The 23,941-nt window shown below is 38.6% G+C and overlaps 1 protein-coding gene across 1 annotated transcript in view; it reads left to right on the top strand.

The window, feature by feature from the left end:
- Positions 1–23,941, top strand: part of Macrod2 (mono-ADP ribosylhydrolase 2) — a 1,968,760-nt gene that overhangs the window by 1,888,619 nt on the left and 56,200 nt on the right. The window contains exons 15-16 of the mRNA XM_035446323.1: positions 6,489–6,563; positions 7,301–7,393. Coding sequence (XP_035302214.1) covers positions 6,489–6,563; positions 7,301–7,393 — 168 coding nt within the window. The remainder of the gene's footprint in view (positions 1–6,488; positions 6,564–7,300; positions 7,394–23,941) is intronic.

Here is a 23,941-nt window from a genome sequence, read left to right as displayed (position 1 = left end):
TCAGAGGGCTGTGGGGATTCTTTGCCACTGAATATAAAGACAAACAAAGCTGGCCCCATGGGGCCAAGAAAGTAGGAAGAAATACCAGGCTTGAGTGGCTGAGAGCAAAAGAGTTGAGAGCACAGCAGTTGCCCCCAACACGGGGGCCAGGTGCAGGGAGCAGTGCTGAGCTCACACATCTTGTCTTTAGAATGTCAGATCCTAGCAGGCTGTGAGTTGAGCAAACAGGATCATTCTTGAATTTCAAAGCTAGGGATTTTATGTCGCCTTCAATTTTCACACCACATTTCAGGGGGGAAATGGAAAAACAAAAGAAAGTATATATTTCTATTCCAGAAATGATTGCCAAAATACACTATGCAATCAGGTGAAACTGACCAAGAGTCAAGAAAAAAACGAAGAGGGCAGGGGGAAATATTCCCTGCAAAGCACGGATGTGGCCTTTCATATTGTCTGTGGGGGTCAAGGCAGCCCTGCTATTCACCCACAGCTTCTCACCCTCACTCAAACAGACCCAACCTTCTCAGCAATGTGAGACTCTACGGAACTGTGATCATCCAGTATGAGTTGAAGCCAATGCAGCATGGGAACCCTCAGGAGATGGAATGCCTCTGCTCCAGGAACACCCTACTCTCCAAATCATTGTACAGAGAAACACAGACCACATATAATGACTTAAAGGGCACAGCAAGGACCTGGTGTGATGAGTGCATTTAATGGTCATGTCTCCATGCCAACAGAGATAGAGAACAGGCTCCATCCACTACCAGTGAAGGCTGGTATCCATCATACAGACTGCTCACCATCAGGACATACAGGAATCTAGGAGATTGTCTGGCATCACAGCCATTTATCACTCATAAATGATACAACTGAGGCCCAGGGAGGTTGAGGCTTGCATAAAGCATCTATTTAGCCTTAGTCTAGAAATAAAATTCTTTGAAACAACATGGTCTGTGGAGTGCTGTGTAGCATAAGGCACTTGCTTTATTAAAGGATGTAAAGGAAGTAAGTTGTAGTCCCTGATGACTATGTAGACTTTGACAAGTAATATTGCAGGGGGCCAGCTAAATAGACAATTATTGTTAGTGACCCATGCTAGGCTCTGGGAAGGAAGGCGTGAATAAGGTAAACTTTCTAACTATGCAATATGCATAAGCTACTGAGACAGATACAACTGCATCAAAGTGTGAAAGGAATGTAACAGACAAAAAGAAAGGAATTCAGTGAACAAAGTGTTTACACAAAACATAACTCTCACGTCAAGAGATAAAACAGTTTATTTGGGGGCCAAATATGAGTGACCATAGCCCAGGAACACAGATCTAGCATAACCTCAAATTCAATTCCATTATCCAGCATGGAAGCAGTTTCATGGAGAGCAAAGAAAGTCATAAATCTAGACTCTTTCCACATACGCTGTTGGAAACATCAGACAGGTGGGTGAGAGAGAGCAGAGCAGAGCAGAGCAGAGGACTCTCATCTCTAGGCCTCTAATACTTTCTAAAGACATTCTCAGCCTTTGGGTTGGTGGAAGTTAGTGTTCTGCTAACTTAATACACTCCAAAGGATTTTTATCTGTTAGTCACAGGTTTTATCTGTTACTACGCAGAGATGGTTAATAAATGGTTAGTTAAAGGGCTCAAGATATCCCAAGAAAGGTAGTAATTAGTCTTTGGACCTGCAACATTCCAGCCTCTCCATATACTGAAGTTAGAGTTCTAATCAATCAACCTTTGTGGATGCAGCTTCTTCTCAAAACTTTTCCTTCAGTCCAGGCAGTGGTGGCGCACGCCTTTAATCCAAGCACTCGGGAGGCAGAGGCAAGCAGATCTCTGTGAGTTCATGGCCTGCCTGGTCTACATAGTGAGTGCCAGGACAGGCTCCAAAGCTACACAGAGAAACCCTGTCTCGAAAAACAAAACAAAACAAAAAACAAACCTTTACCTTCGTAAAAGACAAAAAAGTAATAGGCCCTGCTTAGGGAGTCTGAGGCTGTGTGTGTGTGTGTGTGTGTGTGTGTGTGTGTGTAATGTGTGTGAGTGAGTGTGTATGCTTGTGTATGTGCATGTGTGTGTGCATGTGTGTGTGCAAGTAAGTGTGTATGTGTGTCTATGTATGTATATACATGTGTATGTGTGTGTGTGTGTGTGTGTGTGTGTATTTGTGCTTTTGTGTGTGTGTGTGTGTATGTGTGTGTGTGTGTGTGAGTATAAATAAATCAGTGACTTCAACCTGAAAAAGAAGTGTTTACTACATAGGAAATGACAGAAAAAAGAACATTTTAACTGTTTAGAGAGCATGCTGAGTGGGTTAAAGAAGAAGGGAAGTTTAGGCAATGGTGAATGAGCCCAAGAAGACCAAGGCGTACGCTATTTGTTTTAACTAAAGACAAAAAATAGAAGGGTATTCAAGGAATAAAAAAGAGTTTTATGTGGGAGGAAATAGCTGGATTTGGCTAGATTCTTTACACACACACACACACACACACACACACACACACACACACGTGCCCCCACTCCTCACATACACCACACACATATGCACACATGCCCTCCACACACATTTTAACCAAAAGTTTTTCTTCTATATTACTGAAAGCATTTTTATATTTTTGTTTTCATAGTAATTATTAAATTTTAGAACATGAAATTATATTATATTTTATTTTTATTATAATATATTATATATATATTATAATTATATTATATATAATATATTTATATATAATTATATTATGATTTATTATTAAATTATATTATATTTTCTGAAAATATATTCAGAAAATAAAATGCATATTAGCAAAATTAATATAAAAATTAAAGTCTCACCTACCATTCAGTGATAATCATTACTGGCATTTGAGAGGATAGCCTTCCAGAATTTGTCTCCACTAATGTAAATGTATGGAAGGGCACATGTGTTTGTACATAAAAATATTTAAAAATATTAAAGCATATTCTCCCTCCTAAAGTCTGTTTTAATACCACACACACACACACACACACACTTGGAAATAAAAATAAAACCTTGAAAACACAAAATATATACAAGGGGTATATACACTAAGAGAATATATGTAATATGTAATATTATATATGTAATATGTAATATGTAATACACTAAGAGAATATACTTTTGGGAAATACATATGAATGTATTTCCCAAATGTGAGGCCTGCAGGAGCTAGAAGAGGACATGAGATCCCCTGGAGCTCGAGTTAAGGGTGTTGCTGAGCTGAGGGTGCTGAAAAGCTAGCTCAGGTCCTCTGGAAAAGTGCTACATACTCTGACCTCCTGAGCCATCTCTCCAGGCCCCATGCTTCAATTTTTTAATACCTCCTTTATGTAGCGGGAGTAGCTATCAAGTTAACATGTTTTCTAGGAGAAAATTGAAAAATAGACTCTTTACTTTCTGTTTCGATCTTTCTTTCCATGTAGCCGTTCTGATGTACCTATCTTGTATTTATATACAGAAGATCTAGAATCCAAAACCTGTGGTTCCCTTTTTAACATAAATGAAATTCATGTCCTCTCTCTTTATTCCTTGAGGCTGATTTTATAAGCCCAATTTTAGAACTTTACATTTATCCTGAATAGATGTCTCTTTCTCTCACTTTAACAAACATTTCTGATTTTATCAGTAAATATATTGTTTTCCTTCCTGCTTTCTGCCATCTAAAAATCATCTCAAAGTGATTTAAAAACTAAAACAGTTAGAACTCTGTTTGATGTCTTCCTGGAAAGAACTTCTTCCATGTGGGATGCCTGTGCTCTTGCAGCTGTAGACATTTTTGGCACAAGCACTCATCTGTTTGTGCACACCTATCCCAACACCTCACATAGCCAGGGCCACTGGCACTTCACATATGGCAGAACAAATAGCTGCTTATGTAGCCACCAGCTCTCTCATTTATACTCAAAGTTGATAAAGATAAAACTGGCCTGAAGACTTTTTTATTGCTTACTTCACCTTATCAGATAATTTTATGACCAGTAATACAAGACCCCATTTAAAGAATGAAGAGAACAAATACAGTTCTTATACATTTCTGCCAGAGGATAAAAGGTAACAGCTTCTTTGCCACACTGTTTCATATCATCTAGTAAACTTAAGAAAGTAATTCCCAGTTGCTTAGCAATTTCACTTCTGGGTGATGGTCAAATAACATGAATAATTTTTCCACAAAGGAGCACACTGAAATGTTTTGGCAATCTTATTCAGAATAATCCCCAACTGGAAATTACTCAATTTCATATGGCATCATGTCTTCAGACAGCAGACTAATAGACATCGAATAGGTTTGATCAATTGATGTGTTCAACAAGTGGGACTAATCTCACACACAACAAATACTTGGAAATTAAGACTTTCTAAAGAGCATGTATTTTTGCTTATGTCAATTCTAGTAGCAAACGAAACTGTTACCTGTTGAAGAAGAACCTACTGGAAGAAACTACTGGTACAAGAGGTATTCTAGATCCCAGTGAGATTGGGCATAGAGAGTTAAGTGAATTACATGAAGAGTCATCAACTCTACAAGTATGACTTGTGTGTTTTATTCTATGCATGTGCATTTAAAAATGCAAAACAAAGATATTTGCAATAAAGCATAAAGAGAAATGGCACTATAGGCAGTCAGAGGCTGGCTCAATGAGTGGAGATAACAGATGTGAAGTGCCTCAGCAAACTCTGAGGCAGTAACTTACTGGCTGCCCACAAGTTCTGTAGGCTGGTGTCTCATAAGTGTTAGCATATATGTGTTACAATGAAGATCTTGAATGAAAGTTATGTAAGTTAGAATTCTATATGAATAGAGTGGTGCCTGAAAGCTTTTAAAAGCTTCTAGATAATTCCATTGTTGATTGTCAATGAACCATAATTTAGGGGTGAGCAAGGAAGTTTGAGAAGAGTGGAGCTTAACCCAGGGAAAAGGTTTTAATCAAATCCACTGGAAAGGTCCTCTTTTCCAGCAATTTAAAACATAGACAACATGGGGTGGGGGGGTGAGAATGAAAGTTCCAACCTTACATACCCTGAGCCAGGAAAGGGGAAGGGGGATGAAAAATGAGGAAAGAAAAACATTATACAGAGCCATCAATACCCAGGGAGGGCATCACTGAACTTTGGGATGGATGGAGCAAAGTTATCCAAGACAGCTTGAGGATTCTAGCCAGCCAACACATAGGTAAATAAATGTTAATGTACATTATTTTATCAGATCTTTTGATCAAAAATGAGCTTAGGAGGAATGGATGTCATTAAAACAAAACTGGTTTTTGATTTATTTTGTTTCTTATTTTTATTTTGGCTTAGGGGATATACTGGCAGAGAAGGAGCTTAGAGGAAGAAGTATGGTAGATGGTCTAAGGATAAACATCAAAGCAGAAGATGTAGGCTGAAGAGTTATCTAAGCCAGCACTGCCACAGTCACAACTAAGCCCCTAAGCCTCAATGGCTTTCAAAAAGATTTGTGTTCAAGCCTGCCTCTGCTTGGTTCTGCTCAGGATCAAGAGCACATTCTGCTCCCTTCAGGGAGATGGAAGAACTTGCAATGGATCCTAAGCTTTTGCAAAGATTCATACAATGTCTGTCCTCTGGCATTTATAAGCCAAGACACATAAGAACAGTCTGATATGAATGGGTGCCCCACTACAAGTCATATTGTGAGAGATAGAGGAATGTAATTCTTTTACAAGAAGTAGGGACAAGGTGGAAGAATAATGCCATACCTCCCCCACCCAGGGATGTACCAAGGCAAACACTTCTAGCTCTCATGTGTCCTTTTGGTGCTTACAACCAGTCTGAGGTCTCAATTTCTTTATTGTTTTCATTTTAATTCAACAGTTAAATATCCACAGCATAAAATCTTTCATTCGTGTGAAGCAAAAATGGACAGGTTTCCATTTCATGTCTTAGTGAGTATTTAAATGTTCAAAAACCTACAGGGGAGATGTCAGGGGATGTGGGAGAAAAGCCAGCAGCCTTCTTCAGCCAATGTCTAAATGGGGTTACTGAACTGTTATGCCATCTTATTCCTTTATCACCTCCCCATGTGGTTTTGATGACGGAATTGAAGAACAGGTATGTTTTAATTTAGCGGGGTGATTCCAAATGTTCGAGATTATTGTGTCTTAAAAGATACCCAATGTAACCCAGGTAGTCCAGAAAATGATCTTAAACTTTCAAACCTTCCAGATTGTTATCTGCCAATGTCCAATGGATTGATAAGCTGAATGCTAATTGTGTCAAGAAAATAATAGGGTTTGCTTCTTAGTTTTCCCAAATTATCTGGATATCCCACATAAAATAATTGACTTAAATTTAATTATTTGAACACTGATATTGGTACCCACCACTTCCATTTTAAAACACTCTTTGTTATGTGATTAAAGGATGGCCTCTGAAGAATTTGCTTTTCAGACCTGGGATAAAGCTATGGACATGCATATCATGTTTCTTTTCTTTTTCAATCACCATTCTTACAGGACAAGAGAATGACCCAACAAAGAGTGAAGTAAAAATTGAGACAGAGTCCCCAAGCTCATCTATGGAGACAGAAGGTACTGAAAGCAGAGTATATTGATACAGTGTTAGCAGGAATGCAATGAAATTGTGAACTGTGACATCTCTATAAAAAGCATGTGAGTTGTGTGTGTGTGTGTGTGTGTGTGTGTGTGTGTGTGTGTCAGACAGAGAGAGAGAGAGAGAGAGAGAGAGAGAGAGAGAGAGAGAATATAAGGATGAGAGTCTGTTAATGTGTGGGAATGTATGTGAATCTTTGTGAGTACATATATGTGAACTGTGTGTGTGTATTGGACTCTGTGTGTTGAGTGTGTGGACTCTGTGAGTGTGTATGTGTGTGTATTATGTGAACTCTGTGTGTGTGCATACATGTGTTTGTGTTTGTGTGTGTGTGTGAGAGAGAGAGAGAATATATGGATGAGAGTCTGAATATGTGGGAATGTATGTGAGTCTGTGTGAGTACATGTATATATATATATATGTGTGTATGAGTGTGAGTGCATATATGTGAACTCTCTGTGTGTGGACTTTGTGAGTGTGTATTGTGTGTGTACTATGTGAACTGTGCGCGCGCGCGCGCGCGCGTGTGTGTGTGTGTGTGTGTGTGTGTGTGTGTGTGTGTGTGTGTGGTGTGGTGGATTGAGAGACAGCATTCAGCTTTGTGTGAGTCTTGAATCTTGGAAAGTTACAAAAAGAGCTGCTCTGTCACCATAATGTTTTCTCAATAATTTCAACTTAAACATCCTCGAATCTCCTTCTGTCTCCTTACATTTAGAGCTTCCATCAAACCAAGAAGATGCCACAATTGTGGAGCAACCAGAAGTGATGCCCCTGACAGATGACCAAGAAGAGCAGGAAGGTGGAGAAGGTAGGAATCCTCCTAAGTTAACCTATCTCAAATAGAGTTCTGTAGACACCTGCATGGAATCCAACTACCAAAGCTGTCCTTCAGAGCTGCAGCCAGAAAGAAGAGAAATGAACTTGTCTGTAAACTTGAACCTGTTTTTGAACTAGAGTAAGATCCAGAAGTAACAAAAGGTATTACTGGCAACACTTCTCTCCTTCCAAATAGAATGAAGATGTATTTGCTATTCATTTAGATTTCATTTAAAGTTTGAAACTCCAGCAATGAGAAAGTCTGTAAGAAATCAAAATCATGAGATCAAGAAATGAAGTCCTAGGAAAAATGAAAAGAACAAATAGATCAAACCTTTTGCACTGAATTCATCCTGCCTTCCTTTGAATGGTGATGATTAATTAAAGAGACACATAAAACTGCTCATCCTCTGATCTAAATTGTAAACCTTGCCTGCTAATCTTGGAATAGAATAACATTGAATCCTAGTTAAGAAGTAAACTAAATCATAATGATTTCTACCATGATAGATGATATAAATAATTGATAAATAATAAAATATTGGGGGAAAGAAGATTGTATAAAATATCAGAGTAATTTAGTATTTATAGAAGAATTGGAAGACACTTTAAAGGTTCATGAAATAATTTGTTACATCATCTAATAAGTCATAGTGTTCTTAAGTAGGTATTTGCAATAGCAGTCACAGCATCGTCACTTGGTAGACCTTGTTTGTGGGACACCATGATCAATTTTCCTTCAAAATTAAAGCACAGACATGATCTCAATTGTAAAATCAGGTCAATTGCAAGTACAGATTCCAAGTTATGAACACCTCTTGGCAGGAGCATTGATGTCATTTAATTGCTGAGCTACGTTAGTGATTTTGACACTTGAAACTCCACTCTATTTATCTCATCTCACTCTTCTTCTGTATCTTTGCTATTTTCTTCTCAATTTGAAATCAGACTTCAGCCTCATGACACCATGTTTGCAGCAAGTCAAATGAATGGCATGTCTGGTCTGACAAGGACCTTCACTCAGACTCAGATACATATGTGCTGAAAAGCTAGGTATAGGAACTTTCCAACTTTTCAGTTCTACCTACCACCAAAACAAAACAGACACAATGCATGCCCATTTGCTTAATTTTTCTCTTGAGGAAATTGTCTTCATACAGTACCTGAAAACACAAATGGATTAGAGATCATTAAACAACTTAGAAATTCTCTTCTTTGTAATTTGACCTATAGAGGAATCCAACAGCCTACTGTGAAATCTTTCTGTAATGATCAAAAAGTTAGGGGTTCATTTTCCCTGTCTTCTTTGTAGGTAGTCAACTCTCTTCTGCTAGTGTTAGGACAAAATGTGGGAAGCCAAGGACATTGTGTTCTAAAATTGTAGCAACTTACTTTGAGCCTTTAAGGTAAAAGAGCAACACCCTGGGCATGAATTAACCATCTTTTCCCTTCCTGTCTATCACAGATATTTACATGCCACGTCTTGGACATTCTAGAGTTTAAATTGAAAATACTTTGAATGTGTTGCCTCTGTTATCTTATTCTTTGTGTCAGCAGAAAAGTGGAAAGCTATTCTGTTACATAGAAGACAAGTGATTCTGCTGTACTTATGTTGTGAAGAATAATCAGACTGGGTAAACTATAAGGGAAAGGCTCATTTGGGCTCATATTTCTGAAGACATAAGGCCTGCACCTGGTGGTGATCTTCTAGCTGGCAAAGTCCTGAGACAATACAGGCCCAACATGGAAAGAGACAGGGAGTATATGTGCCTTTCGTGTAGGCCTGTGTATGTGTGAGTACATATGTGTGGCTATATGTGTGTGAGTGTTCACATGTCCATGCATGTGTGCCTACTCTCTCCCTCTTCTTATAAAGTCATTATGATTCCGTTACAGATGATTCAGCTGAATGACCTTGACCCACTTCTAAAAAACACAATCAGATTAGATTTCCACCCATTTAATTCCCAACAATGGGGACTGAATTTCAACATGTGAAGTATTGGGAGACACCCAAACCATAGTAGCACCCAAAAGAAATGAAGACAAAGTAAACTAGTTTACTAGTAAACTAGTAGCCCTGGTGAGTCAGTTCCATAACAATGACAACTGGGTGACATTGATGACTTATTTATCGTATCTACGTCAGGGTCCTCATGTTTATGACAGTGATGACCAAAGTCACTGACACACCATTTACTGTGAACATTTAACCAATAGCATATGTCAAACAATTGCAAAAGGACATGGCACATAAAGTATTTAGTGTTTAGCCCAATTTGATTAATTGAAGATAAAGATGAGAGACTCCACAAGGAAGTTTTCCAAGGCCATCCATTGCTTTCCATAACTATCAGAATCAATAAGAGTTTCAAATATACTACTATCTTCAGCAACAAATAATCACTCAGATTTGATTGACAGAACCATATTATAAAAGTAGTATGATATGCTGGTGGACTATTTACCTGATGATTTATTTTATCCTATAGAAATGGAACTATTAGTGGATGATAAGGTACAAGAGTTCTCTCACCTAAAACTGGCTTTTCTTTGTTAAGATCTCAGTGTTGTATTTCAGAAATAATAATAAAATCATGATCCCAGTTTTTTTAAGCAAGATGCAATTGAACTATTGGTAGTTCCCCATGAGGAGGTCAATGAGTAAATCCAAGGTGCTTACATTTATTTTGCTCTCTTGAGATTCCAATAGCTATTAAAGAGTCTGGTTTGAAAAAATTTTAAGACTCTGTTTTTTTTTTTTTTTTTTTTTTTTGGTTTTTTTGAGACAGGGTTTCTCTGTGTAGCTTTGGAGCCTCACAGAGATCCACCTGCCTCTGCCTCCAGAGTGCTGGGATTAAAGGTGTGTGCTCCCAACGCCCAGCACATTTTAAGACTCTATCTCCAGGTTTTGTGCAAACTCATGAAGGCATCTCTTAGTGGGAAGATATGCATATTTGTTATTAATTAAATATGACCAAAATAAATTAATACCCTATTCTATTCATAGAAAATGTTCTTTGTCTTTTTGAAAAAACTTGTTCTCTTTTAATATGAGAACCTTTTTACTGAGGCAGACAGTGGTTCCTTTAAGAAATACTTTTCAACACCAGGAAAAAAATGTACAACATCTTTCATTCACTTTGCAGCATTTTATAGGATTAGAAAATGTAGATAATCTTCAGGACACATCTTCTATGGCTCCCAGGTGTATGCGCACAGATGTTGCAACATTAAGTTTTGAAGTTAGAGCGTCCAAAATATGGATCTTTAAAGGAAGGAAAATATTCAGCAGAAGTTCATGCTGATAAAATTACACAATAGCACAATGGACATCTCCCTGGGAGACCTGAACGACAGAATTTTCAACAGGCAGAGAGTGAGGTTTCGCATATGGCGGCTCTACTCATAGAGCCCATCGCCTCCTCCTAAATGAGGCAGGTTTATGCTTTCCCAGCAGGATCAGCAATGCATTTAAAGTGTAGAGAAATGCCATTCTTTAGGTTAATAACTAAATAGGAAGAGATATAGGGGATGCTTGCTAAAAAGGATCTCATGTTTTGTATAAAATTTCATAAGATTTTTTTCTCCTCATCAAATTTAGAAGTCTTTGTCATAAAGTTTAATGATACCAACATTTTATTATTATAAAAGCCAGAATTTTCTGCTTGTATTTAATATGCATGTTGAACTTTTTATTCAAGGTTTACTCAGAGTGCAGACATTCATTCTCAATTATTTTTCTTCTAACAAACAATTAATTAGTACAATGTGGAACAGCAACACATTACCTGTTTACTTAAGGTTGACCAAAATTGTTTGGGAACTTCGAGTGTCTATATCCTTAGGACTTCTTGGAGAAAGAATGCAGGTGAAATGCTGTGTGTGAACCAGTGATGGACATGAACTTTTGTTTAATGGTCACACTTTTCAACTGGAAAAGTAGGTCCAACTTCAGTAGGACCATGAAACACACACAGGAGCCATGCCATGTATCCTGACTGTATGGTTGCTGGCAAATCTCTTAATGTCTAAGCATTGCCATTTCTAAGGTAGTAACCAGAGGCATGGGCTCAATAACAGAATTCTAAGGTTTCAATTTATTCCATCTTCAAAGAAGGCTGACTCTGAAGGACATATTCTTGATCGAAAATGTCTGATAACATTGGAAGTGATTGTCAACAATACACTCAACACTGAAATAGTGGGGTTTCTCTAGTTTTACTTATTTTATTCTGTTGGTAAAAATGCAAAGGCTCCTTAGGCCATTCACCAAAATAGCCAGAATAACCAAATTTTACATTAGGACCAATAAAAAGCTATTCATAAAGATATATAAGTGAGGGGGTATGCCATTTTGCTTAAGTTGGATTTATACAGATTCTGCTCAGATCCACCTTTTCATCATCATATTTTTTTTAAAGTGCATGGGAACATTCTTCCTGGCAGCCCCTCTGGCCACCTTTGCATATTTCAATGGCTATCTAGTAAGCCAACCACGTATTCTTCTGCTGCTTACCAGCCTGACCCATTAGAGGTTTGTCTTGTCTGTAGGGCACCAGTTCTCCACCCTTGGTGTTTTCCATTATTGATGGCATCCCCACATGAGTGACCATACTGTTCTGTCTTTCCTTGGAAAGTACTGCCTGAACCAGCAATGTAGCCTCATGTCAGATCACTAACACCGGGGCTTCCATAGCCAGCCCTTGCTGTGCTAATGATAACCAGGGTAGTCAGTCTTTCTTCTGATTTGTGAAAAAATATTACATAAAATCGAATAATAAATACTGCTCAGAACTGGCCTGGGTTTCCATCTCTATCCTGAATCTTGGATAATAGAGTAACTTCCTGGAACTTCCCATTTCAGAGAGACTGTGTTTTGTTCTTTTCAAAAGAACTCAGCTGAACAAGGCTGTGATTCTGTTTCCTGGGGGCAGTTTCATTCCAGTGACTTTCTTCTGTTACTCCATCTCTCTCTAATCTTACTTTCCAGAAATTTTCAACCCAAATTTGTTTTAAGGTCAATTTTAAATGAAAAAAGGCTGGTCTCTATTAGACTTTATGTAAATTCGGAAGGGTTTTATGGAATTCCTTGTATGTGTTAAATACATTGAAATAAAATTACAACATTTTAACCTAAGTTCTAATTTAATATTATTTTAAGACTGTTAAACTGTTTCATGTTTCACATTCAAATAAATATGCACAGAATAGGAAGTCTATTCACGCTTAATAATAACAAGTGTGTGTGTGTGTGTGTGTGTGTGTGTGTGTGTGTGTGTGTGTGTGTGTGTAAATCTTTTCAGATAAATACTTTTTTTTTTACATGTTATAAGAATTAGATGAGCCCTTTCTGTGACCCTGACACTTCAGAGTGAGACTGTCTTCTAATCAGGTTCCAAGCATCTGACACTCCCACCTACCCACTTCAGCTTTACCTCTGTCTTCATCACAATGTCCCCAGCGATCACTGGACCCCCATGCAGACTCTACACCACTTGGACATTCCTCATTCCCTAAGGAACCACACTCTCCAAAGATGTATTTAAGCTTAAGTGAGTGTTCGCATCAGGCTTGCAATTGATTACTAGCTCATCTCTGTCTGAAAACTCCTCTAAGAACTCTCCAGCATCCAGAGACATTCCACAACCTCTTTGTCTTGTTTTATCTCCTCCCCTTTACTAATCTCCATATTTCATTTACAGTTGAACTTGTTTTATGTCCAGGTTAGTCTGGTGCTGGCCTGAGGCATGTAATTCTACAACTGTGTGACTCATGGAAGTCATTTTCAAAATCAAAAAGATTTGTCTGTCCCTAAGTAGAATTTTAACACCAAATGTTAGGCTTGTTCCTTTCTGAAATATTAGAGTTCTGAAACTCTATATATAAAGTACCTGAGTTCTCATCACAAGTAATGAAAAGATTAACTTTTATTTGCATCCTGATCTAATATTTTATGATATATGTTATCCTTAAATATTCCATAAAATAACTTTCTCTAAAGACAGTGAGTATAAATTATTAACATTTGGTGACACTGTGTTTAGATTACTCTCCAAGATGTTTTATAAGGCTGAATTGCAATTTTCAGAAAGATAAAATCATGACCATCATACAAAATTAAATGCCTGCAAAGGATTTTATTTAAATCATTGGTTAATAAAGGAAGCAGTACCATATTAATGTCATATCAAAAGAGTATTTGAAGTGTGTATATATAAAATATAATAGTTATAACCTATGTAATGAAATATAGGAAAATGGGTATGTGCATGGATTGTGGTTATATGCATAGTACATTTGGGATTATGAATTCTGAACATCCCCCTACAAACACAATTCAGGAGTACTGAAGTATTCAAAGTGGTTAATGTCAAAAAGGTCAAGGAAAGATATCTTCTCCTTCTACCATGGACATGGCATTGCCATTGTGATGAACATTCATTTTTATTATTTTGTTTTCTATATACAAACTTCTTCTTTAGATACATTAAATAGAAAGTCTGATAGTCCTAGCACAAGTCTAATATAGTATCCCACATATAATACTGGGTGACAGCCGAGCATTACTGAGATAACACCAGGAATGCATCTCTCTGCTCCAAAGTGAAATTTTAGGCATTTTTTTCTTTACAGTATACTGAATGTCAAATTAAAATTGCCATCTTAACCCTTTCATCCACCTCACTGAATTTATGATTGTTAACTATTTGACATGTAAATCAGACCACGATAGAATACTGAGGTAGTATTATATTTTATGTTATATTAGAAAAGGACAATAGCTTCATGAGACATCAGAGATCACAGCTTCCTTACTATCATTTTGTAACAAGGACAGTTTTTCTCCATATGCTGTACTCTATACTGTACACACATATCCATGGTATAGTTTGTGCATACCTTATATATAATATATACAATAAGTATATATATTCTTCTAAGAGGTCTAAGATGTAAGATGTGTTATTAGGCAAAAACTAAATCTGACTATCTAATGTAAGATACAATAATTTCTTATTATTTAGGGATGTGTTGTATATTTACCTAAAACATTCTTCTAGACCAAACAAGCCATGGAAGTTATTAGATTTCACCTTGAGAATGCATAACAAGAAAACTTTAGGTTAAATAACCTGAAGTGTGAGCTTCATCAGACTAGAACCTTCTGAGTCACTTGTTTCACAGAGTATATTCCTGTGCCAATAAGATCTTTGATGGTTCAAAATTCAAGGGAGTATCACACAGGATTAATAATTGATTGGCTTCTAAATCTCCCAAGACTTGATGCTATTACATAAAGCTAGTCCACTTTTCTTGCTTCTATTTAGGTATCAGTGGTAAACCTTCCATTTTGACCAACTCTTTCCCTATCTCACTACTTTTGTCAGATACTTTGATCCAAACCATTGCAGTTCTTTCTGTGATTTTTGGCAATTTGGGAAATATAATTAATTCTGTCATTACTTCTTGACCAATTAAAATATTAACAATTCAGTGTTTAAGAGATATTAACAAGTAAAAACATGGAATTTGTATTCTGAAGCTTGATATTTTTTCCCAAAGGAATTACATGGAAAGTTATAACTATAAGTCTTTACTCCATCTCAAACCCGCTGCCACATGGGTGCCCAGAATAACACACACAGTCTTATAATATTTTACAATGCTGCTAGCCAAGGACTAGGATTTCTCATCTGCTAGTTCAGTCTTAATTATAAACCATAATCATAAGACTTACCTTACAGAGGACACCTTCTGCTGGTGTCCTCAGCCCAGGATCACATGGCAACTCAGAGCAGAGAGCAGGAGGAAGAGCAAGAAAACGACTTCCTTCTTGTCCTTGCTTATATGAGTCTGACTGCTATGTCACTTCCTGCCTGTATCACAAGACTTCCTTTTACTACATTTCCCAGAATCCTCCTGGACTCCTAGTTCCACCTAATCTGCTCTTCATTGGCCAACAGTACTTTATTCAACAACCAATAAGATAAACATATACAGAGAAGGACATTCCCTATCAGAAAGTAGTCAAGGAAAGTTTGATTACAGGCAATGTAACTGCCGGCCAATAAATCTTAATAGTAGTAGCTCCTTACCAGCACTTGGGTTCATGGGACCCTACTGAACATATAAATGTTTCATTCCTGCATTCACTCACTCACTTACCATTTGTTCATTCATCTGTTCAGTATTGATTGAGTGTGTAATTTGTGCCAGAAACTTTTTAGATGCTGCAACAGGAACTGAATGAGATAAACAAAATTGCTGATGGTCCCACTTTAGATATATCTAGAGTGGAAAGGTTGGAGCCCAAACAAGAACTTGTTTGTTCCTGCCAACTTTCCATTTCTTGCTATATGCTATATCAACTACAGGTACACATTATATTCATCTTTAAAATAACCCCCTCCTTAGCAAAACATCAGATCTAACAATGTTGTATCAATACCCCCCATTACAATATATCACCGTTTCTTTTACATTTCAATTATGTTAATATTTGATTTGTATATGCAGATGCTCTGATAACAGGTGCACATATATTTATGATTGCTATGTCTTATTGATGATCATTTAATGACTATCTCATGAGACCATTTTTGACTTAAAATCAGATTGGTTTCTGTCTCTTTTGACAACACATGAAGGAGTGGTGGAGTGAAGTCAAAGCAGAGGTGAAATCTCAAGGCTAGAATGGAGCATGTAGGGAATTCCTGACTGTCCTAAAAAGTATGTATGGCCTGGAGACTTGCTGGCAGCTCAAAACCAGGCAGATGGTTTCCTTCATCGATTCCTCTGTTTTTCATGTTAAATTATAGACTGCAGTCAATAAAGACCATAAAATATCACATTTATTGCACTCTGCTGGGCTTTTGTATAGGACTCCTATATAATTATATGAAATTCAAATTTCAAGCTCCATAAATAAAGTTTTATGGGAAAATGCAAAGCTTGAAACATTTACTGCCTGGCTCTTTACAGAAAAAAATTGCTGGGCCCCCCCCTTATAGCATTTTGAACATAGCCCAGATTATTTAAAGCCTTGTATCAAAGCAATCTAGTACAAGTGCCCCCAAATTAGAAGTATTTTCTCAATACTGACAGTCCAGTGTGCATACACTTGAGATGTCTCCCTGGTGTGGCTTAGCCCCACAATGCCATAAAAAGCCCCACAATGCTAAGCTCCTTCCATGTCACTCCCTAAAAGGGTAGAGTTGAAGAAAATGGCTCCCTCTGATGACAGCCTCCCTCCATACACAGCTCCTCACAGCAGCCTGCTTTGGGTCCCAAGCATCTCAGGGCACAGTGGTACCAGATGCCCTTATAACTGTACTCTGAAGTGCTCTGTCAGTCTCTGACCTGCCTTTGTTAGTCAAAACATTCCTGTCTTGTTCTCCCTTAGAATAACATCTTAAATTTCCTTTGAACAGTATTTTTTTTCTACAACCATATATAAAAGGGGATTCCACCTACTTCCAGTGAACTGGTTCTACTTTCTTGAAGCCTGACAAAAGGAAGACTTTCACTGTATCAGAGAACCAAAGATCTCAGCCAGCCATAGGGACAGTGAGGCCAGCCATCAGAGTGACAGAGCCAGTCAGGTCACTCTCTAAGTGAGCAAGACTGTAATTTGTGGCTGTGCAAATATATGATCATTTCTACTTTTGGTTGCAAACACTAGAATATTGCCCACTATAAATTAATATGTACCTGTACACAGTTTGAGAAAAGCTAGCCTTAAATTCAAGTGCTGGTTGGGGTTAGAAGCTCAATATTTATTTAAATAAAAGCTGTTGGGTTTTAAGTATAGAAACAGCCACAGAAATGCCATGTCATGTATCTTGGACAAATTATTTATTTCATGTGGCTTTAGACCTACTGAATTCATTTGACTCATCAGAGGCAGGAACCTCCAAACACCACTGATTGTACAAAAGGTGTACATCCTGATTTGAAATTCAAATGTAAGTGCTACTTTTCTCTCCACTCCAGGAGGAAACTCACTTTCTCTCCATTGCCATTTATGCATCAGGTGCCTCCGTTTCAGCATAGTGTGGAAAGAGCAGGTGGTACGCAGAACACTTTGAATGTTAATTATTCTTTTCATTTATTTCACTGTGAGGATTTACCTTTCAATTTGTTTTTATAATCAAGATGGAAACAATTAGAGATCTTGCTGCCTGAATGTTTCACTACATTTGTTTTATGACATCTGCTTTGATGATTAAAAACAAAAAGAAAGAAAGAAAGAAAGAAAGAAAGAAAGAAAGAAAGAAAGGGGAGGTGCATCCTTTAAGACTAGGAAGGGGTTCAGGGTGACTGTGTGCAGTTGCTTCATTTCAGTGTGAATCTTGACTGCTGAGGTGAGTGGTCCAGTTTCTAATGATAAATTGGCTGTTGTTCGAACTTATGTTTTAATAGTAACCCAATGCATTTTCAGAGTTGTCAGAGTTTATTGCCCCCTGTTTTAATTGAAACTATATTGAAAACAACTGCTGAGAAATAAGAAAGAATGGAGGCAAAGCTTTGTAGTTCTCTCCCTTTCGGTCTTGAAACAGCATCTCTGTACAGCCCAACAATGCCTTAACTCAATATCCTCCTGCCTCAGACTATGGGATTAACAATAGGCTCCACTGCACTTAGCTTTGTATATCTTTTTTCCTAAAGACAAACTTTGAAGAATATTATTTTTGATTTTCACATTTAGTTTATCCCTTTGTTGTAATTCAGGCCAACATGGCCCCACCCCTTAGGAACCTGGCACAGTGAGACACACCTGTGCACGTACATAGCAGGCCTACCCAGGCTTTAAGAAGAAAACTCTGCCTACTCTCTTCTCTCTTTCCTCTGAGGGGGCTGTTCTCTCCTCTCTCTCTCTCTCTCTCTCTCTCTCTCTCTCTCTTCTCTGTGTGTGTGTGTGTACATGTGTCTTCTGTCTCTGTCTCTTTGTCTCTGTTTATCTCCTTCTCTCTTTATTTCTTCCCTTCCCCTATTCCCTTGCCTTCCCCAATAAACCTTCCATGTGAATCACATCTGCAGGTCTCTGTCTGCATCCCACCCACCTGTGTGTCTCTCACCCACCACAGGACTCATTGCAGTCCCATCTCATGCCATATTTTTCTCTCACTGTATTCCTACTACCCTTAGATATTTATCATAATTAAATTGTTCATGGGATGAGTACATACAAGAATAGTTCCTAAAGGCTAGGTGTTGTGGATCATGTCTTTAGTCCCAGCACTTAGGAGGAAGAAGCAGGTGAATTTCTATGAGTTCACCAGTTTAGTCTACATAGCAGTTCCAGGTCAATCAGGGACACATAGTGAGACTCTGACTTTAGAAAAAAAAAAGAATAGTTCAAGTAACATTCAGGATTACGTGATTCATAATACTGTTTGATATGATCCTACAAGTCCAACTTTAGGGAGGACTTACCAAAATTAATATAGTCAATATTTCATATTATGCCACATTTCTTTTACTTTCCAATGAACAAAATACTGTAGAGACCATTATACAATCATAAAACAAAGTTTTCCAAAATATATAGTAATTAAGATATATATCAGGTAGTATACATGTGCCACATAATATGTGAATATGTAAGAGTGTATGAAAAACAAATTTATATGCCAAGCCCTTGCCTCTTGAAGAGGTAACCAGTGATTAGACTTTAAGATAGCCTGACAATACAGAAAACTATCCACAATCTATCTTCCTACTTTATCACAGTGCATAAAGAGTGAATATTTAAGTTCAGTCATGAAGAGAATGTAGGGTTGAGGGGAACACTGAGGATTCCCATTGCTTTAGGAAACTGAATAGTGGCACTTGAAAGATACCCATGCTCTAACGCCTAGAACCAATGACCATGTTATTTCCTAGTGTAATACTGTTAGTGCTCATGAGATGGACTCAGCCTGGTGTGCAAAGGTGGATCAATGGCATCATAGACTTGTAAGAGAAAAAGGGAAGCAGGAGAGCCTGAGGAAGGAAAGGATTGTGTGGGTGGAAGCAAAGGAGGAGTTTTAGGCTGATCCTGAAGGTGCTGGTGGCTTTAAAGATGCAGCAAGGGGGTCATGAGACAAGGCGTCTAAATGGCTTCTATGTACCAGAACAGATAGGGAAGGGTATTCTTCCTAGTGCCCATAATACCTTGATTTTAGCTCTGCAAGATGTATTTCAAACTCTGGCCTCCATTAAACCTGTGATAATTTGCAGGAGATAACAAGTGTTATCTCTCAGTTGTCTTATTAGAGTTTCCCAGAAAAGAAACCCACAAATCTTTATTTACCTTGGTTGTCTGTATAATACTCTAAATTATGGAGGATTTTCATTCTTATGACCTAGCTTCTCAATGTCAGTATCTGCTGGTTGGAATACAGAGCTCAAGTCCGCTTATTCACTGCAGCCATGGCAAATGCTCGTAGAATATGGATGAGGAAGAGGAGACAGGGAAGAGGAAAACCATTAGAGAAATTTCAGGAGGCAAGAAAAATACAGAAGTACAGAAAGCAAAAGGATTGGTTTTGGTTTTGAGAGTATGTAATAACATCACTCCAATGCTCTTAGAAGTGGAGAACAGACAAACTTTGTAACTTTTCTCTCACTCACTTTCAAATACTACAAAACAGGAGTAGGAAAGTTGACCTTCCTAGCTGTCTCATAGATTAATGCTAAAATAGCAACAGACATAGCTTGTAGATTCTAGCAGTATGGCTCTCAAATGTAGAAGTACGTAAGAGTGTTAGTTGCAATGCAGGTTCCTATGCCCTGATTCTAGATTTCAGACACAGTGGGTCTTGGCAGGCTTTGACATAAACTCTAAGACACCACCACCACCACATGAGAAAATTACTGGTCTTGTCCATGATTTAAATTATTACTGCTACTATAGTATTTTGCATCAAAACCCAGAATAATAAAAGGAAATATAACCAGCCATTTTATATTCTCTCTACTTTCTTGTCTTGATTGGTAGTTGAACAAATCATTGAACAAAGTGAAGATTGAGGGGTGAATCATAGAGTAGCCTCCTTAGTCACTTCAGTTGTACTTCCAGCAATGCTCAAAACACATGCAAATATGTATCCAGCATCCACTTATACAAGAAACCCAGATTGAGGTTGGCAGAAGAACAGCAGAAGGATAGACATACAGAAAAATAAAATTTTAAATGTCAAAGACATGGAAACAGACCTATCAATGGCAGTTCTCATCATGTGACTCTGTAGCCCAGAAGGCAGCATCAGCAGTGTTTGGGAACTTCCAAAAATGCAAATTCTTAATCTCTATCCCAAGTAGACTCATTCTAGAATCATGAATTGTGGTTTTGTTTCAGAGGCCATCAAAACTTCACTAAGTCTTGGACCATTCAAACTTGGTATGCACTTCCTACTTCATATTAGGAAATTTATGTTTATATATCCTAATGACAAGACAGTAAAAGGAGAAGATGAGAAAAGATAAGTCAGGAGGCTCACAGTCCATACTTTCCTGGCAACAGTAATTCCATTTTCCATGGGTGAATCCCCATGCTGAGGAGGACAGCTTCCAGTGGATTTGAGCTAGATGACCTGAAGCATTAAGTATGAGCTGCTGGGATTTATCTCTCTGGTTACTGAGTTAACAAGTCTAAAGACAGTGGGCTGTCAAGAGTTGTGTGTTTGTAACAAAATCCTGGGTAATGCTAATGTCGTTGGTCCAAGGACCACACCAATATAATGGTAAAACTGTGGTACATCATCCAAACCAGCTGACTTGCACCAGGCACCATGGATGGAAATGCTTAGTTAGCATCACTACAGACTTCCAGGACCTGCAGACAGGACCAAACTTGAATGTTTCTAGATACTTTGGTCCATAAACCTACCACTTTATTCCCCCCGTATCTTAAAGAAATTAAAAGGCAGAAATTCATGGAGGAAAAACACGGTCTAATTTCTAGCACTGACTCCCTCAATGCCTGGAGTCTTCTAAAAATTTTAGAGAAAAACCATGAGACAAAGGTTAGAACATGTGTAAATTTAACTATGAGATAGGCCAACCAATCCTTTCTTTGGGTACAGAGGACTTGGGTCCCTGGTTATCTCCACTTTGTTACAATACAATTTGTTTTATTCAATTCTGGGCTAAGAAAAAATGCATCTTAAACAGAAATTCCCATTTTCAGAAAGAAAAATCTTTTGGGAGGGGTAAGGATTGGTAGAGGGTGGGGTATGAGGTCCCTAGTCATTCTGGGCTTGGCAGGATGTTTTTTTGTTTTTTGTTTTTTTTTTTTCCTACATCCATTACTTTGATGTAACTGAGAAAAAATTACAATCTGATCCACATCAGGGAAGCAACAAAAGCATCCATCTTTCAAATTTCTCCTCTCTCATCAGGACTTATGAATGAGTACAAGACCATGGTCCATCCAAGGGCAGTAGATCCCAAGTTTCCCTTCCATGTTTCCTCTCTTGCCAAGCACAAGAGGCTTGGCAAGAGAGGAAACATGGCACAATACCACAATACTTGGTGCAGACACAGGGCAGGAGGGCAAGGTTTATTTGCGGCCCTCTGTACACATGTGAGTTGTGTGTTTAGAAAGTCTGTTTTTTTTTTGTTGTTGTGTTGTTGTTGTTTTTTAGTTCTAGTTAGGGAACAAGCTTATTTCAAGTCCCTTCTCCCTCTCCCTCCCCTCACCCCCAACCCTCCTCCCCCACCCCCAGTCTACCCCCCACCCCATCCACCCACCACTCCCCAGGCAGGGTAGGGCCCTCAAGGGGGCTCTGCAAAGTCCACCAAGTCTTCCTATGCTGGTCCTGGGCCCTTCCCCATGTGTCCAGGGCCAGAGTGTAACCCTTCACGTGGGATGGGCTCTCAAAGTCCCTTCTTGCACCAGGGAAAAATACTAATCCACCACCAGAGGCTCCCTGGAGTGCAGAGGCCTCCTTATTGACATCCATGTTCAGGGATCTGGATCAGTCTTGTACTAGCCTCCCGGACAGCATCTGGGGTCGATGTGCTCTCCCTTGTTCAGGTCAACTGTTCCTGTGGGTCAGAAAGCCTGTTAACACCAAGCTGCTTCTTCCCTGGCTTCACTGAGCAGAGAATAAGCACTAGGAGACAAAACGGGGAAAATCCCTTCATTTTGGTTCTTTTGCTCACGTTCAGACATAGAAAGAAAAAGGAGTCATGAGAACAGAAGTGATGATTCATTTACAAGTACTGAAAAAGAAAATTAGAATTTGGGACATAAGTCATTCAACTTGCAAGAGTTACCATATACAAAGTTAAAAATAGGCTTCAGTCTAAGCCATTATCTTTGAGTCAGTTTGCCTTCCAAACTCAAATAATTTCTCAGCTGAATTTTGAGGGGATTAGTTATTTTTAAAAAGGAAAAGGAAAAAAATTCAAAAGCTGAAGCAAGCTTTTAGAACGACACACATAAGCTGTTTGCCATATTGAGTCAACACCTGGGGCATTGATCTGAAAGCCAAATGCAGGCTGTTCACCTGCACTGCCAAGGATAACACAAGCAACTGCCTCGCTGTCATCAGAGACAACCATGTTACTGGGGCTCCATCTGCAACTGTCTCTGAGGACCAAAGATAACCAAACAGGAAAAGGCTTTTGTGAGACCTGAGTTTCTACTTAGGAGCCTTCCTCTTTCCTACAGATCACCCGTGTTATCCAATTGTAAATATTTTTTCCTTCTAAGTCCATCCTTCTGGTTTCCATCTTCGGCCCGGCTTAGCTAAGCTAAGCACTGCTGCTGTTGCTGCCCAGCTCTCGCCCCCCCCCCCTCCCCGAGCTTGGTTGACTGGCCCTTCCCAACATTCCAAGCAGTAATGGTCTCATTGACCCCCCCTAATTAAAGAAGTCCTCTGCCTCACCACTCTGGCTGGCTGCCCTCCTGCTTCTCTCTAGTATTCTTTTAGGAAGACCACCAACAGATGGATAGAGATTTTTCACCCTTTCAAAAGCTTTCTGTTTTTCCCATCTCATCAAGCATATCTCAGCCAAGCGTAATTAGCTTAAGGCTTTTGAGTCCTCACAGGAGATCTGTTTAAAGACCTGAGCAATTTCAATAAAGAGCTTGAAAAGCAAATCCTGAAGGCTGTGCCTAACCGCAGGAGAGCCACTATTATTTAGAAGCAGAGCCTTCTCTCTTCCCCACGTCTCCCCTTCTTCGGGCATTTTTAAATTCTCAGAGTATTCATGAGACCTCTGGGGCTTTGGGATCTTTTGGACCTTTATTGGGAAGGTGGGATATTTAATCGCTTTCTCTTGAGCAGGTCAGCCTTTGGCTCCTTTTAATTGATTTCAATCATGGGGTGCTTTTCGGGGAACCTTAAGATACTCTCAAATGGCCAGCAGTTTGTTTGCTAAGTCTCTTAGACTTTTCATTCACTTCTTTTTTATCCTTTGGTTGTTGGAAAGTAGCCGGTAAGCTCCCTTTGTGGTTCCGAAGAGTTGGTAATGAAGGCTAAATTAATTAACTGCAATACAGATTTGCACCCTACCTTTGAGTGGTGGTGACCCTTAAATTTTG

This window comes from Cricetulus griseus, chromosome 6 (assembly GCF_003668045.3).
Source record: "Cricetulus griseus strain 17A/GY chromosome 6, alternate assembly CriGri-PICRH-1.0, whole genome shotgun sequence".
Classification (NCBI taxonomy): Eukaryota; Metazoa; Chordata; class Mammalia; order Rodentia; family Cricetidae; genus Cricetulus; species Cricetulus griseus.
The sequence above is the reverse complement of the archived record's forward strand: the minus strand, read 5'-3'. Positions and strand labels throughout refer to the sequence as shown.